This window comes from Palaemon carinicauda, chromosome 30, assembly GCF_036898095.1.
Source record: "Palaemon carinicauda isolate YSFRI2023 chromosome 30, ASM3689809v2, whole genome shotgun sequence".
Classification (NCBI taxonomy): domain Eukaryota; kingdom Metazoa; phylum Arthropoda; class Malacostraca; order Decapoda; family Palaemonidae; genus Palaemon; species Palaemon carinicauda.
In genome coordinates, this window is record NC_090754.1 from 45,114,695 (window position 1) to 45,133,607 (window position 18,913).

The 18,913-nt window shown below is 37.5% G+C and overlaps 1 protein-coding gene across 2 annotated transcripts in view; it reads left to right on the forward strand.

The window, feature by feature from the left end:
- Uba3 (Ubiquitin-like activating enzyme 3) overlaps positions 1-18,685 on the forward strand; it is a 66,432-nt gene extending 47,747 nt beyond the window's left edge. For both annotated transcript variants that reach the window (XM_068353713.1, XM_068353714.1), the window contains exons 7-10: positions 9,528-9,733; positions 10,295-10,399; positions 14,614-14,728; positions 18,505-18,685. In XM_068353713.1, the coding sequence (XP_068209814.1) occupies positions 9,528-9,733; positions 10,295-10,399; positions 14,614-14,728; positions 18,505-18,593 (515 nt within the window). In that variant the 3' untranslated portion in view covers positions 18,594-18,685. The remainder of the gene's footprint in view (positions 1-9,527; positions 9,734-10,294; positions 10,400-14,613; positions 14,729-18,504) is intronic.
- Positions 18,686-18,913: the final 228 nt, after the last annotated feature.

Here is an 18,913-nt window from a genome sequence, read left to right on the forward strand (position 1 = left end):
TCATCCTCAGACCTGGACCATCTACTTAAGGGCATCTTTAGGGCTTTTGAAGTTTTTAACTTCCTTGACTGGTGTTTGGGAGCCCTGAGTAGGAAAATCTCATCAGCCGATAGAGATGTTTCCTTACTCATCATGTCCTGCATGGATAAGGCCATCCGCGATGGATCCAACGAGCTCTCCGCCTCGTTTACGTCAGGAGTCCTAAAGAAACGAGAGTCTCTGTGCTCTTTTCTGTCAGCAGGAGTGACGCCCTGTCAACGATCTGAGCTACTCTTTGCCCCTTTATCTAAGTTCTTGTTTCCTGAACTTTTAGTTAAAGAAATATCGTTGTCCCTTGTGCAGAAGGACACCCATGACTTGATTGCGTCCTCGGCTCGCAAAGGGACCCCTTCGTCTGCCTTGTCTGCTAGACCTAGGATAGACACTCCAGCGTCCAGGTTTATTCCGCCCTTTCGTGGCAGAGCCCCCAGCAGGGGAAGTACTCGTGCCGAAGGGAAGAGAGGAAAGAGGAAAGGAACCAAGTCCTCACGAGGCAGAGTCTGACTGCCCGCAGCTTCAGACAGCAGTAGGTGCCTGACTCAAGAACTTCTGGCAAGCCTGGGAGAAGAGAGGTGCAGATCAACAGTCTGTGAGGTTGCTCAGAGAGGGGTACAAAATCCCATTTGTACGCAAACCTCCTCTAGCGACGTCCCCCATCGATCTCTCTCCCAGGTACCGAGAGGAAGCAAAGAGACAAGCCCTGAAACTAGAAGTGTCTCCTTTGCTAGAGAAGGGAGCGGTGGTCAAAGTCTCGGACCTTCAATCACCGGGGTTTTACAACCGTCTCTTCCTAGTACCGAAGAAGACAGGAGGTTGGAGACCGGTGCTAGACGTCAGTGCTCTGAATGTCTTTGTCACAAAGACAAAGTTCACCATGGAGACCACGAAGTCAGTTTTAGCAGCGGTCAGAAAGGGAGACTGGATGGTCTCTCTCGACCTAAGAGACGCTTACTTCCACATCCCCATTCACTCAGATTCCCAACCTTTTCTGAGATGTGTGTTCGACAATGTGGTGTACCAGTTTCGGGCCCTGTGCTTTGGCCTAATTCCTGCTCCTCTCGTGTTTACGAGGCTTATGAGGAATGTAGCAAAATTCCTTCATTTATCGGGTATCTGAGCCTCCCTTTATTTGGACGACTGGCTTCTCAGAGCCTCGTCCAGTCATCGCTGTCTGAAGGATCTCAATTGGACTTTAGATCTGACCAAGGAATTGGGACTTCTGGTCAACTTGGAAAAGTCCCAGCTGATCCCATCCCAAACTATTCTGTATTTAGGGATGGAGATTCGCAGTTCAGTTTTTCGGGCTTTTCCGTCGGCCCCCAGAATAGATCAAGCCCTGCTCGTAATCCAAAAGATGTTGAAGAGAGAACGTTGCTCAGTCAGGAATTGGATGAGTCTGATAGGAACTCTATCATCCCTGGAGCAGTTTGTCTCGCTAGGAAGGCTACACCTCCGACCTCTACAATTCCATCTAGCTTTTCACTGGAAAAAGGACAAGACGCTAGAGGCGGTCTCGATCCCGATTTCCGAAACAGTAAAGACTTGCCTGAATTGGTGGAAAGACAATATCAGTCTACGAGAGGGACTTCCCCTAGCAGTTCAGAAACCAAACCACGTTCTCTTCTCAGACGCATCGGATCTGGGTTGGGGTGCGACACTGGACGGTCGGGAATGCTCAGGTCTGTGGACCTCAAGTCAGAGGAGCATGCATATCAACGGCAAGGAGCTTTTGGCAGTTCACCTGGCCTTGATAAGCTTCGAGAGTCTCCTTCTAGACAAAGTGGTGGAGGTCAACTCGGACAACACCACAGCCTTGGCGTACATTTCCAAACAAGGAGGTACCCACTCTCTGACACTGTACGAGATCGCAAGGGACCTGCTCATCTGGTCAAGAGATCGAGGCATCTCCCTAGTGACGAGGTTTATCCAGGGCGACTTGAACGTTCTAGCAGACTGTCTCAGTCGGAAAGGTCAGGTAATTCCAACCGAATGGACCCTCCACAAGGATGTGTGCAAGAGGCTTTGGGCGACTTGGGGTCAACCCACTATAGACCTCTTTGCAACCTCAATGACCAAGAGGCTTACAATCTATTGCTCTCCAGTCCCAGACCCAGCAGCAATACATATAGATGCCTTTCTCCTTGACTGGTCTCACCTAGACCTATACGCATTCCCACCATTCAAGATTGTCAACAAGGTACTGCAGAAGTTCGCCTCTCACGAAGGGACAAGGTTGACGTTAGTTGCTCCCCTCTGGCCCGCGAGAGAATGGTTCACCGAGGTACTTCGATGGCTGGTAGACTTTCCAAGAAGTCTTCCTCTAAGAGTAGACCTATTACGTCAGCCACACGTAAAGAAGGTACACCAAAGCCTCCACGCTCTTCGTCTGACTGCCTTCAGACTATCGAAAGACTCTCGAGAGCTAGAGGCTTTTCGGAGGAGGCAGCCAGTGCGATTGCAAGAGCGAGGAGAGCTTCTACCATTAGAGTTTACCAATCGAAGTGGGAAATCTTCCGAGACTGGTGCAAGTCAGTATCTGTATCCTCGTCCAGTACCTCTGTAGCCCAAATCGCGGACTTTCTCTTATATCTGAGAAGAGTTCGCTCCCTTTCAGCTCCCACGATCAAGGGCTACAGGAGCATGTTGGCTTCGGTCTTCCGGCATAGAGGCTTAGATCTTTCCAACAATAAAGATCTACAAGATCTCCTTAAGTCTTTTGAGACCTCTAAGGAACGTCGTTTGGCTACACCTGGATGGAATTTAGACGTGGTCCTAAGATTCCTCATGTCAGACAGGTTCGAGCCTTAACATTCAGCCTCCCTGAAGGATCTCACTCTTGAGACTCTTTTCCTGGTGTGCTTGGCCTCAGCTAAAAGAGTCAGTGAGCTTCATGCCTTCAGCAAAAACATCGGTTTTTCGACAGAAAAAGCCTCTTGTTCTCTTCAACTTGGTTTCCTAGCCAAGAATGAACTGCCTTCTCGTCCTTGGCCTAAATCTTTTGATATTCCTAGCTTATCAAAGATCGTAGGCAACGAGTTAGAGAGAGCATTATGCCCCGTTAGAGCTCTTAAGTTCTATTTAGCTCGTACTAAGCCTTTAAGAGGTAAATCTGAAGCGTTATGGTGTTCGGTTAAGAAACCATCCTTACCTATGTCAAAGAATGCTTTGTCATATTTTATCAGATTGTTAATACGAGAAGCTCATTCACACTTGAGTGAGGAAGACCGATCTTTGCTTAAGGTTAAGACGCACGAAATTAGAGCTATAGCAACTTCCGTGGCCTTTAAGCAAAATAGATCTCTGCAAAGTATCATGGACGCGACCTTTTGGAGAAGCAAGTCAGTGTTCGCGTCATTTTACTTGAAAGATGTCCAGACTCTTTACGAGGACTGCTACACACTGGGTCCATTCGTAGCAGCGAGTGCAGTAGTGGGTGAGGGCTCAACCACTACACTTCCCTAATTCCATATCCTTTTAATCTGTCTCTTGAAATGTTTTTAATATTGTTTTTTGGGTTGTACGGAAGGCTAAGAAGCCTTTCGCATCCTGGTTGATTTGGCGGGTGGTCAAAGTCATTTCTTGAGAGCGCCCAGATTAGGGGTTTGATGAGGTCCTGTTGTATGGGTTGCAGCCCTTGATACTTCAGCTCCTGGGAGTCTGTCAGCATCCTAAGAGGATCGCTGGGCTCCGTGAGGAAGACAGACTTACAAGGCAGAGTAATCGTCTAAGTCGACTTCCTTACCAGGTACCTATTTATTTTGGTTTTGTTATATTGATAACTGTCAAAATGAAAAAACTCTTAGCTTATACGCTGTAAACATATTAACTCTGGTCTCTACCCACCTCCTTGGGTGTGAATCAGCTATTATATATTCACCGGCTAAGTTTAATATTTAAAAATGATATTTTAATTATAAAATAAATTTTTGAATATACTTACCCGGTGAATATATAAATTAAATGACCCTCCCTTCCTCCCCAATAGAGACGCAGCGGGACGAGAAGAATTGAAGGTTTTGTTTACATTCAAGAGTGGTATCTGGCCGACAGTTGGCGCTGGTGGGCACACCCGCAACCTGCATAGCGATCGCTCGCGAGTTTTTTGAGTGTGTTGTCTGTCGAGCCGCAGAGTTGCAGCTATTATATATTCACCGGGTAAGTATATTAAAAAATTTATTTTATAATTAAAATATCATTTTAAACAAAGGGTATGAGAGATAAAGTGTAAGAGTTAAATCTTATAGCTAAGACGTCTTCGTAACTTCTTTTTATGGGGAGTTCTGATGCTGGTTTTTCTCAATTCCCCCTTTTCGTTGTGGATAAGTCTTTAAATTGTTATCAGTATTACTAAAAATGGCTGCTATCTCTAGTTTCATTTAGTCTTTTAAGTCTTCAATGCCTCAAAAATGTTTTGACTTATACTAAACTAATGAAATACCTGATCTTGTTATAGATTTCAATATAATTTCCTCCTTTGAGCCCATCATCACTACTCCTAAACTAAATATTTTAGATTCATGGTTTGCAAGCTTTTTAATGTAAGGCTGTTTATCGGTAATAATGCTGGAAGTGCTCTTGAAATAGCTTCCTTTGCAGTTGATTCATGTTTTAGAATAGTTTTCTTTTAACAGAGAAGGCTAGGCTATTTGCTTTCAGAGGGAAAGATGACAGTACAGCCACTCCAGACTTTGTCTTTATTACATCCTAACAAGTTTAGTTTTTGTTTATCCTATTTGAAATTTAACGTTGTTAGCTCCTTTTGTGGTAGCTAAAAAATCCAGGTAGTTTTCAATTCTGAGTAATATTTCAGGCCTAACCTGCTCTGTTTCAAATCCTAGTCTAGCTCCTCAAGTAGTAACTTCGGGTTCTAATGCACTATTCTGTAAGGGCTCTGATAGTACTTGGTACCTCCTAGGTTTGAGGTCCTCTTGCAGAACCTAAAATTTTTTATTTTGCTTTTGCCCTTCTGCTGTGAAACCACCATGCTCCTGCATTTTTAGCTGCTTTTTTTGGCACATAGAACTTACAAGACAAAAGACCCAAATTGTAGCCTGGATTCTTATATCCCTTCTCTTGATGAAGTAATTGCCTCTAAATAACGGCCTATTCCTTGTGTGCCGAAATGGTAGTGTAGATATTTTGATAATCCTCTCTTGAAATCAGCGCTCTTTACAACTTATTATTTTGTATTTGGCATGGCAAATCACGCAGATCCTTTGTGCTAATTGTTTTCATTTTGTGTAAAGATTCAATAAATCTGTTTGAATGCATCTTTTTTGAATGGATGTGATTGTCATTCGCTTTCAACTTTAGCCACCAGCTCATTTCATGCTTGTCTTATCTGGGGCAAAGGTAGTGACTAGTACCTCACTTGCTTGAACAAGTCTCTTCACCTCATACATTATTTAAAGGATTATTTTGACTTACTTTTTAAGATAAACTATTTAATAAATCCAAATAAACTAATGTACTCTAGGTACATAGTTGATTTTGGGTAAGATATATAAATTATCCCAAATTGTGAGTAAGTCTGGTAATTTAAGTTCCCATTTAGTGTTAGTCTTTCATCCAGTACTGGCTTACATTCTGTTCTCTGCCTTATTACATGGCAGCAAGGAACTTACACAAATTATTATAACAAAGATCGTAATCATATTCTTTTATTTCTTTGTGATAAAAAATACAGCAGGGTCCCGAATTATGCGAGAATTTGGTCGATGAAAGGCCTCGTGTAATTGGAAATTCGTATATTTCGAAACACATCATGGCGGCTAACAGCAACCTACCCGTCAATTTTTTTTCACTCCATTTCTAGCTTTCTAGCTATATATATACTGTATATACACTGTGTGTGTATGTATGTGTGTATGTATGTATGTATGTATGTATATATTATATATATATATAAAACATATATATATATATATATATATATATATATATATATATATATATATATATATATATATATATATATATATATACTGTAGCTTTTATCTTAACAATACTGTAAGAAATCCTTCTTATAGATTTTTTTATAAAATACTGTACAAAATTTCTTTTATGGATAAATAAAACAATAAAAAGTTGTTAAAGTTTTGATAATTTTCTATGACTGTAGTATTTACTACTGTACTATGCATAGCTTACTGTTTTCGGAAAATAATTATTTCCTATAGATACAAAAAACAAAAAAGGGTTTTCAAGGTTTGATACAGTATCTAGCAATAGTTAAAAATTACAGTATAGTACTGTATATCCATGATGACACTCCCACACGTAAACACGGCCACTAGGCGCAAGTGTGCACTAGGCTGCTGTACGATAATCTACCGTAATTTTCTGCCAGAAAACATCTAAGCGTCCCCCCTGGACCAGGTTGCCGCTAACGTACCGTCACGCTTTTTTTGCCCTGAGCGGTCATTTCACTAATGATAATTTTTCAAAGTTAATATCATTTCTTTATGCTTATAATTCGTAATTATAGTTAAAAGTAGGGATATTAATTAAATGGTTGAGTAAAAAAAACAATTAATACTACTATTATTTCATTTCAAATGGCTACATAATACTGAATATTCTAATGGGTTCTTTTTATCTTCAATCGTAAATCTTACGCCTGGATAAGCAACAAAAGGAAAAGGATAAGTCTCCCCCTCTCTCTCTCTCTCTCTCTCTCTCTCTCTCTCTCTCTCTCTCTCTCTCTCTCTCTCTCTCTTCATATCGTTTCCTGTATAGTTTTCAAATATGTTCGTCATACATTTGTACATTATTTATCCACTTTATTTTCTCTCTCTCTCTCTCTCTCTCTCTCTCTCTCTCTCTCTCTCTCTCTCTCTCTCTCTCTCTCTCTCTCTCGGCGTTTCCTTTCCCTTTATAGTTTTGTGAAATTTCGTTGTCCAGTCATTCGGTAATGAGAAGTCATTTTCGCTTTCGGCATCGAAAGAAAACTTTGTTTCTTCAATATACTCATCACTGGAGGATTCAGAACTAGTGCTCTCATTATCAAACAGGTTATCATCATCAAATTCCTCAACAAGAATATCATTTATTTCATCTAAAGAAATAACCTGCCTCTTTAGACCGTTCATTACAAAAGGAACAACAAATAACCACTTATGCATGAACGCCCGAGCGCACTGATAGGAATCTAACATCAAGCTACCTTCAGAAAAATAGTTGCCAGACATCATATAAGTTTCTATTCACAGTCCCCATATGCTGAGAGTGTTGCCAAGTGGTGATCCTATACTTACTATACGAGTAAACGTAATATCACGTGACTGGCGGCTTGTAAAAGGCAATTAAAATCATGAACGGAATATACAGTTGAAGGCGGTACCGAGTAGATCGTGGTGAACGGTTTATCACGTGGGTGACGCTTAACAGGTTAAAAAAACATTTTATATAGTTCGGTATTTTCTCTATCCATCCTCTCCCAGAAAACCTTCAAATGTGAATTATCGGAATGTGTGCAGATCTTGACAGTGCGATAACTAGTCAGCGACTGAGAATAAAAAAAATAGAAAGCCTGATTGATGATGCTGATGAAGAGGATATCGAATACCGATTTTTCCCTAATTGATTTTTTCTACGTTCTGTCTAATCCAATGTACAGTACATTCTTATGTAAAGGGCGAACCCCAACATTTCTTGATGCTGCTACACTTTAATTATAGATATTTTACCACCTATTTATAATCTTTATTTATAATAACATCTTTAGTAAAAGCTCTTCAATATCACATTCAGGAGTAAATGCGTTTATGATCGACGATGAAACGTAAAAAAAAAACGTTTTCCTTTTAAGGAGGCGTTTTTTTAGAAAAAAAAAACACGAAACAAAATTGCTCATATTTCATTTATTTTTATTTTCTAAGGATAAATAAAACAACATTAATTATAACATTATTATTACATAGTACCTGGTAAGATATCTTTTGCCGCAAAAGTTAACCTATAGATAGATGTTAAAATTGGTTAGCGAGTTCGTTATGATCGGCGATGGAACGTACTAAACAAAGTAATGGGTTTGGTTGTAGTGACATGTTTGGCAGTAGCATGATATAAAATAGTCTTTATTTAATTTAATTTTTGGTTTCAAAAGTACTATATAAAAGAATTTCAAACAATTTAGATGAAACGGAGCACAACGCACTACTACTGGATGATAGCGGTAGTCTTGCACACGAGAGCAACAAAGGTGTTCCCATGACGATGCTGTTCTGTTGATTTTTTTTTTGGAAACTTTTCAATATTTCAAATGGCACTGTTAATTTTGATGGTTTTTAATTTAAAGTTTAATGAATAAGGATTTTTCACCATAATCACAACGTAAGTATAAAAATTAATTAGTACAAATATGGGCAAACCTTAACATTTTTCATCCAAAACTAGTCTTAAAATGTTTGAACAGAAATCTTTCTCTCACATTCTCCCCCCCCCCCCCTTCTCAGACATCGGGGAACCATCACCCCCCCCAATACAATTAAGAAAACAATAGATTTCCTACGCTTCGCGGTGCTTGACTCGCGGATTTAGAATGCTCCTCGCAGATACAGGAAATTTAATTTTTAAAAACTATCGATCGCGTAATTGAGGAATCGCGTAATTAGAACACGTGTAATTCGGGACCCTACTGTATATATGATTAGTTTTAAGGTTATAACATCAAATAATGTTTAATATATTTATTGGTTACTCTAAATTGCCAGTTACCTAAAAGAGGTTAAACCCAGATAATTAGCTTCAGATATTTGTCATCCCTTGATAGTATTTTGTTATTTTTGTTTCAACTTGCCTTAGCCCATGCTTCCATTCTATTTGAAAAAAAGTATAGGTTGTATAAATTTATTCTTTTTAACATTCTTAAAGTAAATGGATTATAATTCATTTAATTCAAGCTCTTGATTCTGTGAATAGGAAGTATTTTGAAAATATCATCATACTATTTTGATATTTAGAAAGGAATACAGTATTACAAACATGGGTAATTTCCATTTACTGAAGCTGGATTGCCATTTTAAATGACAACACTACAATGAATCTACAGGTTAGGCTTAGATTTAGTGTAAAGAATGCTCACCTCACAGAAAGTATGTGATAGTCAGTTTCTACATTATTGGCTATGATATTGCTGTGATAGTATTTTTGAAAATTTTGTGATTTGTCCAAACTTTTATGTGCTGGGAATAGATTTTTTGAGACTAGTACACCAACTTGATGGATATGAAATTCTATTATGAGTAATGTACATTAATTTGCCTTGCTGCTACCTGCCTATAGATATTTTATGTGCTTGTCAAGATTATACCAAATTATTAGCTGTTAATAAAACTTATGTCTTTTAATAATATAGATTATTAGTTAATTGTAACTTCATGCATGTAGAAATGTAAGTATTATTCATATAAATATCTTTTATATGTGTCTTGTACATATCACTTATTAGGAAAAGCTAAAGTCATTTTATGATACTTCTTTCACAGGTATAAGTGGAGTTACGTATCGATTAACTCAAGGAGTTATCAAAAGAATCATACCTGCAGTAGCTTCAACCAATGCTGTTATAGCTGCTGCTTGTGCTTCTGAAGTTTTTAAGCTTGCTACGTCTGCATGTACTCCAATGAACAACTATTGCGTTTTCAATGATACTGACGGCATCTATACATATACATATGAGCAAGAAAAGAAGGTACAGTATTCCAAATTAAATTTTCTTTTAACTTCAGATGCAAGCATAAGGTCTCTTAATACTTAGTGGTGTAGAAATATGAGCTATGCAAAAACATTGAAGGAGAATCTGAAAAGGTGTGATTCCAGAATGTTGAGATTAATGGCCAAAGCACATTGGAAAGATTGTTATGAAGGAAGTAGTGGCAGAGTGACTGAGATCTTAAAGATTGAGATAGCTGAAGGATTTTGAAATAGGATGAGAAGGATATGGAATATTCAATGATAAAAATCAGTAGATATGGAAGTATATTGAGGTTTTATAGAAATACCCAGTAACTCATGCAAAAGGGCATAACAGAAATTCCAGAGCAGATAGGAATTCAGGCAAAAGGGCAGATGAAAGAGAGTGGAGACAGTGATCTCTTTTGTTATACTATAGTCTTGTGATGATTATGATCAAACTTGAACATTTAAAACTTGTCATTTGTAGGTATTTAAGATCATTTATATTGTAGGGTCTTTAAAAATGTTTACTGTCATACTTTCTTTAGTAAAAAATCCTTGAAATCTATTCTTTCAGGATGACTGTGTTGCATGCAGTCAGGTTCCCCAAGCCCTAGAAGTCAACTTGAGCGATAAGTTGCAGGATGTTATCAATATGTTGACTGAATCTCCCCAGTACCAGGTAAGATAGGGGTGGAAATTTTGTCATGAAAAATATTTATTAAATTTAACGAGTTATTTTACTTATCTGTCACACTCGGTATTCCCAGAAAGCAAACTAGGGCACCTATGTAAGAGTCGAGCTTGACTCTTTTGGGCTGGATAATTAAAGTTAGAGAATGAGGCAGTATTTTGAAAAGCTTCTGAATGAAGAGACTAGATATGAACTGGATGATTTTGAATTAGCAGAGGGTTAATAGAGACCAATAGCAGAACACATTATAAGAGTCCACTGGAAAATGAAAAACTTTAAAGCCCCCGGACCTCACTATCCTTGTGAGCTAGGAGTGACCCTTGCTTGGGTGCTGATAAATATGTACAGTATATGGTCTGTATCAAGGACATTGTCCTGTCCCTTGCCAGCAATTTTTAAGCCATCTGGAATAACAAGGGATTTCAAAACTAGCATGGTGCAAATTATGGGGCTTGATGTTGAATCCTAACAACACTCAAAGTATGATTGTAAGTAGGTCGAGAACAGTGGCTCCTCATCATCCAGATATCGGCATTGATAATGTTTCTTTAACACTGTATGACTTTTAGAAAATTTAGATGTGATTCTTAACAGCAAAATTACTTTAGACAAACATATTAGGTCTGTCTTCTTCAATTGCACAAAATATGGGCTTATTGAAAAAGTCTTAAAAGATTTTCGATGGTCAATCTATTCTGAAGAAGTGTTTTAATTATTTCATTCAACCTTGTTTCGAGTATTGTTCTTATGTCTGGTTTTCAGCTGCTGATTCTCATCTCAATTTGTTAGACAGGAACTTACGGTCTATCAAATTTCCTATTCCTGATTTAGATATTAATCTGTGGCACTGTTGTTCAATTAGTTTGTTGCATGTTGCATAAGATTTTTCATAATTCTGACTATCCTTTATGTTCAGATCTTTCCAGACAGTACCATCATGTTCATAATACTAGTTATGCAATTAATTATCATATTCTTGCCTTATCCATCATGAGGCTCAATACTACACAGTATTCCTGAAGTTTTATTCCAACTGCGACAAAGTTGTGAAATGATCCTCCTAATCGGGTAGTTGAATCGGTAGAACTTCAAAAGTTCAAACTTGCATCAAATGTTTTCATGTTGAACAGGCTTACATAAGTCTTTTTATAGTTTATATATGAAAGATCTGTTTTAGAGTTGTTACAGTTCTTAAAATATTTTATTTCAATTGTTTATTACTACTTATATAGTTTATCTATTTCTTTATTTCCTTTCCTCACAGGGCTATTTTCCCCTGTTGGAGTCCTTGAGCTTATAGCATCCTGCTCTTCCAACTAGGGTTATAGCTTAGCTAGTAATGATAATGATAACAATAATAATGTGTCTTTCATTGTATCAGAGTATATGATAACTGATCAGCAATAGAAGCAATCCTTATAATGAGATAATTACTGAAAAATTACCAGGCAAAAAGGAAGAGATTACTGCATACCATATACTTGTTGCTCTTGAAAAGACATTTGACAGTATCCCAATAAATTATTAAATGGGTACTATGAAGGCAGAGGTTACCAGAAAGACTTGTTAAAGTTAGAGATGTTTCTCTACTATAGCACCAGATCTAAAGTAAATGCTCTTCTTTTTTAGGAGATGATTTTAATTTTGTAGATGACATTCCATAACGTAAATGCTCTTAGATTTTATTGTTATTGGTGGTTTGCATCACATGATCACTCTGGATAACAGTGTGTTTCCGTTAACTTGCAAGCTCACCCACTAGCTCATCATTGGTTTACTTGAGTGGGGTATTTTCTAACACACATGATTTTATTACCCTTATTATTCAGGCTGTAAAAAGACTTAAATATGAGAGTTGTTTATTTGCATTTAGTTAAAAAAACTATAGTTAATAATAATAATAATAATAATAAAAAACGTGTTAATTCTCAAATTATATGCATCATTATCCCTCAGGAGATGCTGTTAAATAGGCATCTATATCTCTTGTGAAGTGCGGTTGTTATTATTATTATCATTACATACATACATACATACATACATACACCAAGGCACTTCCCCCAATTTTATTATTATTACAAGCTAAGCTACAGCCCTAGTTGGAAAAGCAGGATGCTATAAGCCCAAGGGCTCCAACATGGAAAAAATAGCCATGAGGAAAGGAAATGAGGAAATAAAACTACAAGAGAAGTATTGAACAATCAAAATAAAATATAAGAACAGCAACAACATTACATAGGCATCTATATCTCTCTTAAAGTGCTGTTACATATGCTATGCTCTTCAGCTATGAGCTTCAACATCTGGACATCACTAACTTGCCAAATATAAATAAGATCAGTGTTAAGTCTTAGCATACTGGAAAACTTACGATAAAACTAACTCATTACATTTTTCATCAAAGCATTCAGAGACCGTTGTGTCTAAAATATACCTGTCAATTTTCCATTTCATTGTGAAAAAGTGTCATTAAGGGGTTATCACTTTTATTAAGAATGGCTACTTTGTTTAAAGCTTCATTAAATTGCCTGGTTTCAAAGTTGCTACTTGTATTAGCCTAATCATCACCTAACCTCGTTATAGAATATAATACTGTCTTTTAAGCCCATCATTACAACTAATAAAAAAAAAATTAATGTATGGTTTAAAAACTAATTAAGTAATGGCTCTTTATAGGCAAGAATATGGGAAGTGTTCTTGAAGTCTTTTCCTTTGCAGCTAATTCTACGGTTTCGGAAGGCTTCCTTTGAGCATAGAAGGCCAGGCTCATTTACGGAAGGAAGGGTGATAGTACTGCCATTCTGAAACTTGTCTTTACTACAGTCTAATTAGTTTGATTTTTGTTATATTGGCTATCTAATGCCATTACCCCCTTTTTGGGTAGCTCAGAAATCCACTTAGTTCTAGATTGAGGGTATCATTTCAGGCCTAACCTATCCAATTTCAAACACTAACCAAAATGCTCAAGTGGTAACTAACGGTCCTTCTACACCATTCAGTAACAATACTGTTGGTAAACGGTTTATCCCAGGTTCAAGATCCTCTTTCAGAGTCTCAAATTCTTTATTTACTTGTGCCATTCTGCAGGAAGACCTTGTACTTCTTTGTATTTGGATGTGATCAATTGATAATCCACGTCTAAAGACACTGTTACCACCCATGTTTTTTGGGCTTACTTGGTATTAGCAAGAGATATCCAATATCTAAAATTAATTACCTGGACCTAACTTGCATTAGGAAACTGGCTGTTATAATTTTCAAACTAATCATATATCTTTTCATACAATATATTGTATACCAAGAGGATTAACAGAAAATCATTAGGTTCTTTGTTAGAATATTCATTAATGTCCATGTTGATGGTAACAACATAGGAAACGGACTGTAATTCAGAACTAGATTGGTTATAACCTGTCTAATAGGGTAAAAGGTTTATTCACTAAATGTTATCTTGAAATGTCAGTCTTACTCTGCATTTGGGATAGATTACAGAACTTAGCCAAAATTGATTATGTACCTTGTGGTGTATTTGCTACTACAGTCCAGTACTAAGGTAGTATGTTCTTTAGCAGCATCTAGTCAAAGCCAATTATATGAAGTTCATGAACATTTTTGTGATTTATTTACTGTACTGGAAATTTAAAGTGCATATCAAGTGATTTTTGCAAGTTGAACTTTTTCTAGGTAATATAAACCTATCCTGTAAGAGGTTTTTCACTTGTAAAAAATTATTTGGAAGCCTTTTTATAGAGGGACGCTTGTAGGATACATAAGACTTTGCTTAGAAATTACTGTATTAAGATAGTTATACAGAACCTTATGTTACCAACTAAAAAATACTGTACATTAATATATCAAAAGGCTGTATAAAACATTTCTGATATTTTATTCCTGAAATGTTCAGTATCTTAGTTTAAGATTAGAGGTTATGAATAGATTCTCAACTGCTATAAAAAAACATGTATCATATGGATACTGACCACCATAATTTGGGTTTGCTTACTTTCTTTTGATGTATTTGAGGTGAATGTTGCAATTATTTGTTCATACAGCACTGTTTATTTAAAGTGATGTTTTAATTCTGTTAACTTTTCAATGCTAGAAGGAGCTTAAAAAGTTTTCCTTGACCAAAATTTTTTTCATTTTAATGGTTTGTATAGTTTGAGGTTGTTTCATAGCCCTTTATTCTGTACAATTCACAGATGAAAAGCCCTGGTCTTCAAGCAATGGTTGATGGTAGAACTAGGTCACTTTATCTTCATTCTCCAGCCTCTATTGAGGAAAAACTCCGTCCCAACCTGAAGAAAACTATTGAAGGTTTGTAAATCTGTGTATATTTCTTGCATTCATACATCAATTAAATCTATTGAATTTTCAAAATCTTTGTGATCAGTTGAAATGGTAATGGACATAAGATAGTGTTGTCCTCCTGTGGGCAGTTGTATATGCCATAAGCCCATGCAGTACTGAAATTAAGTTTGATCTTATACTTGTTCTTCTACATACATGTTGAAGAATAAGCACAATTCAGTTAGGGTATTTTCCAGTAGTTTGGTGTAACTTTAGAAGTGTATACAGTATTCCACTTCAAATCACATTTCTACATGTAAATTTTTATTATTTTTTAGCATCTATATATAATTATCTATTGTGTGCAGAAAGCATGCGTGTGAGTGCCATCCATAAAGACAATGTAAAACTGATTTTTTAAAAAAAATCATAGTAATAGGGCTTTTTATGAAGATGCCATTTCTTATTATGAGGTGCGAGAAGTTGAGTCTGAATCCGCTTCTTATCCACAGACATAGTGTCATAGAAAAGGGAAAGGAGGGTGCTTTTGTACTATTGTATGCCTAATGCATTGACATAGATTTGTATAAACTAGGTCGGTTACAAAGACTAGTTCATTCCCCTAAGTAAAAATTGTCATCATTTAGAATCTAAGCAGCCTTAACTAGGTCTTTATTTGAGAGTTCACTATAAAGTATTATAATAACTTTTATATTTCTGATGAATACAGTATCTTTCTAAGTCTAGTCATATTTGTAACAATTATCAGTACCATTTAAGCATAGCTGCATGGTCTTTAGTCCACTCTAGGATTTTTTTTATTTACTACATGAATGCCATTCTTGTATGCAAAGCCCCTTTCACAGTACTGTAAGCCTCTATATATGATATTTGTTCCTACACATAAACAGACCCACATTTAAATAGAGGATGATAATGGAGATCTACAAGTCTCCTACAAGAGGTCTCTCAGATTTTATCTCCAGAACACTCTAGACAGATATGTCTTTGTGTCTCGAAGAAATCTGCCAGTGGAAGCAGCCGTCACTTGACTGAAACTTCATTAGAGAGACTGAGGGCACAATCAACCATATTCTTGGCCTTGGAGTTGGTGAATATGAAGGCTATGGCTAGCCTTAGAGCAACCTCATAGTTGGACCATTAGTCTGAGATGGTGGCTTTCTTTGTCTCTTCTCAGGATGTCTGCTCCTGAGGAGAAGAAGCAGATTATGGACTTAGTTATATCCGCGCTCAAAGGCTACTAACCAGTAGACCAATCGGATTCTTAGGTGAAGGGATGCTGTAGCCTCCAAATTTGCCAGACAGATCAGACAGCAGGTGGCTCTGCCTCTAAGGAATGCTCCAATTAGTCACAGTCCTGTCCTTTTTTCACCAAAAGAGGTAAAGGCATCCACCAGGAGAGGTAGAGGGAAGAGCAGTAAAATGGAGAAAGTTTAGTCAAGGCTCACTGTTGCAAAAGAATACGGAGTCAGGACCGTGATAAGAGCAAGGACAACACCATTAGCTTCATCCTCAAGATCTACCAGTACTACCCAGCCTTTTTGTACCTTTTTTGGTCAGCCCAGAAGGGGAAGAGGCAGAACAGTAGCTAGGACCTGTTAGGAAAGGCAGTTCTCAGCTGCAGCTGTCAAGAGTTTGGGGGATGCGAGATGCGAGTACCACGGAGCAGAGGACTGGATGGTAGAAGTCCTTCAACAATTGCACCTCCTTTCGTTTACCAGCTCTTGTTCTCCCCTCAGTCAGATTCCGATGGCAATACCTACCAAATGCAAGAAAAGACCTAATCCTTAGATCGGAGGCTCAGAAAATGCGGGATGCTTTCTATGTAGTCCTGAATGGTTCTCCAGGGTTCTACAGTCTCCTATTCCTAGTGGAAAAGTAGATAGGAAGCTGAAGACTAATAATCAACTTCTCCATCTTTAACAAGTTTTTTCTACAAATTCCATTTAAAATGGCGACAGCGAGCACCTTAATACACACCATCAGGAAGGACAATCTAGAGTTTGGAGCTTTTCCAAGACTGCTTCTCTTTGAATATGAACTGTTTGACAATTTTGAGAAACGGATCCTGTATCAGTCTTTGAAGTTTAGATCTAATTTTGGATCTTGAAGCAGGTCCTTGTTTGAGATAGCTAGAACTTTCCTCCCCAGAAGAACTATCGACGCTGTTACCAAGATTTTTAAAGGGCAGATCTGTCTCCTAGGATTAAAAAATCCTACTATTGAGTTGGGAGGAAGGGACTTATTGTCTCCTAAGATTATCATCAGGATTCCAGGCAGGAGGGCTGAAGTCAGGGATCTGACCTCTTTTTCCTTTGAATTTACTTTACTACCAGACAAGGTAAACAAGCCTATTTATAGGGTCTTTTTTTCTGGAGACTCAGTTCAGAAATTACTATATTTTATGGGGTTGTCTTATTCTCATTTTGATAATGAGAACCAGATTCCAGTGATTCTCAGCTGAACTTTTGCACAATCTTGCCTATCAAGAAGTCCATTGATGAAAAGAGGGCTTTGTCCCCTCTGCCCAAGGATACTATGTATTCCCCTCTTTTTGGTGCACTCATATCAGAAGTGAAGTTCTTCATCCTGAACTTGATCACCTGTTGGTCAAGACCAAACATAAAAACTCGCTTTCCTCATGGGAAGCGTCGCCAGGGACACAACCCCCTCGATCACATGGCATCAGTGTACCTGCCACTTTTACCTGTGTCTGGTTCAGTGAACAAATCCAGACTCCGGTTGGAAAAGATCCCAGGTTTAACTTTTAACTCTTTCAGGATTTGCCTCTCAAAGAGGTTTATGACGACACACACTACTAGTTACTCTGTCCCGTAGAGCAGTGTGAGTTCTGTAATAGAACAAATATCTGGGACATATGACTCCCTTTTTTCTCACGAACTCTGTCTGCTCAGGAAGAAGTATTTAGAAACACTTTCTCTTTCTGATTAAGAGAAACTATCTGGAGAGCCTATACATCCTCAGGGGAAGTGCCGCTAGGGACCCTCCCTCGATCACAGGATACATGCGAGCTTGCAGTAACCTTAGCGTTCCTCTAAACCACTCGGTAGGACTAATTCTTAAACCCCACTTTGTTCACGACTTCAAGCCTCTCAAAATGAATATGTTCGGAAACACTTTCTCTCTCTGATTTAAAAAAAAACTATCATGAGAGCCTATACATTATGGAGACTTCACTCTTGGAAAGAATCGGCTACACTATCCAGTAACGATTCACGTTGATCTCTTGCTATTACGTAAAGTAATTGGATCTTTCAGAGAGGAAGGGTATACCTCTTAACTTCACAGGGATTTCCTCCCTCTTAAGGAAATTTTAATACAATTTGCATTTTTCGTAGTTTTACAAACCTGAGTCATTCACCAAAGTTCCCACCTCAATCGCCCTGCAAGTTTTTAACCAGGTGAGTGTTATGAGATGTCAGCAAGAGTCTTCTTGCTGCATTTGCATGCACTGTGGTTGCCCAACAGCAAAGCATGGTGCACTCAAACCAAATTTTTGATCGGCCAGTCATAGAAAACAGGATTGGCAGTAACATATAGATGACTTAAGTTTGTATAGCTGGGAAAAATATAAATTGTATAAAAATTTGTAGATTTAAATGACTCGGGTTTGTATTGTTGGGAAAAATACAAATTGATTTTAAAAATTTGGAATTTTCATAACATCCCATTTTTCAGCTGTTCCTGGTATACCAAAAATGCAATTTAAGTTAAATGTTTATTGTGTTTTTAAATAAAAAACCAGCGTATCTTATTTTCAGAGTTGAGTTTGCGTGATGGGATGGAGATAGCTGTTGCTGATGTCACCAGTCCAACAACAATTCTTTTCAAGATAAAAATCAAGTCATAAAATGGCTTACTCTTCATTTTCCTTCAAATTTATGAACTTGGTCTGCTTTGTTGATTGTAATTGAGCTACAAATGAAATATGACTACATACAGCATGTTTTTATTATTTTGTCTTACAGTAGGTATATGTTTAAAACTTATTTTCAAACTGACATTATATAGTGGTCCTTCTGTATGCGTGAGTATTAGGCATCAAAATGCCTGATGAGAGTCATATGTAATAAAGTTATTGGTTAACTCCTTCCTGCAAATAGGTTAGTTTTTTAATATTCATGATTTTTCAAGGGATATTATCAAATGAATCTTGAAGATCATTTACAG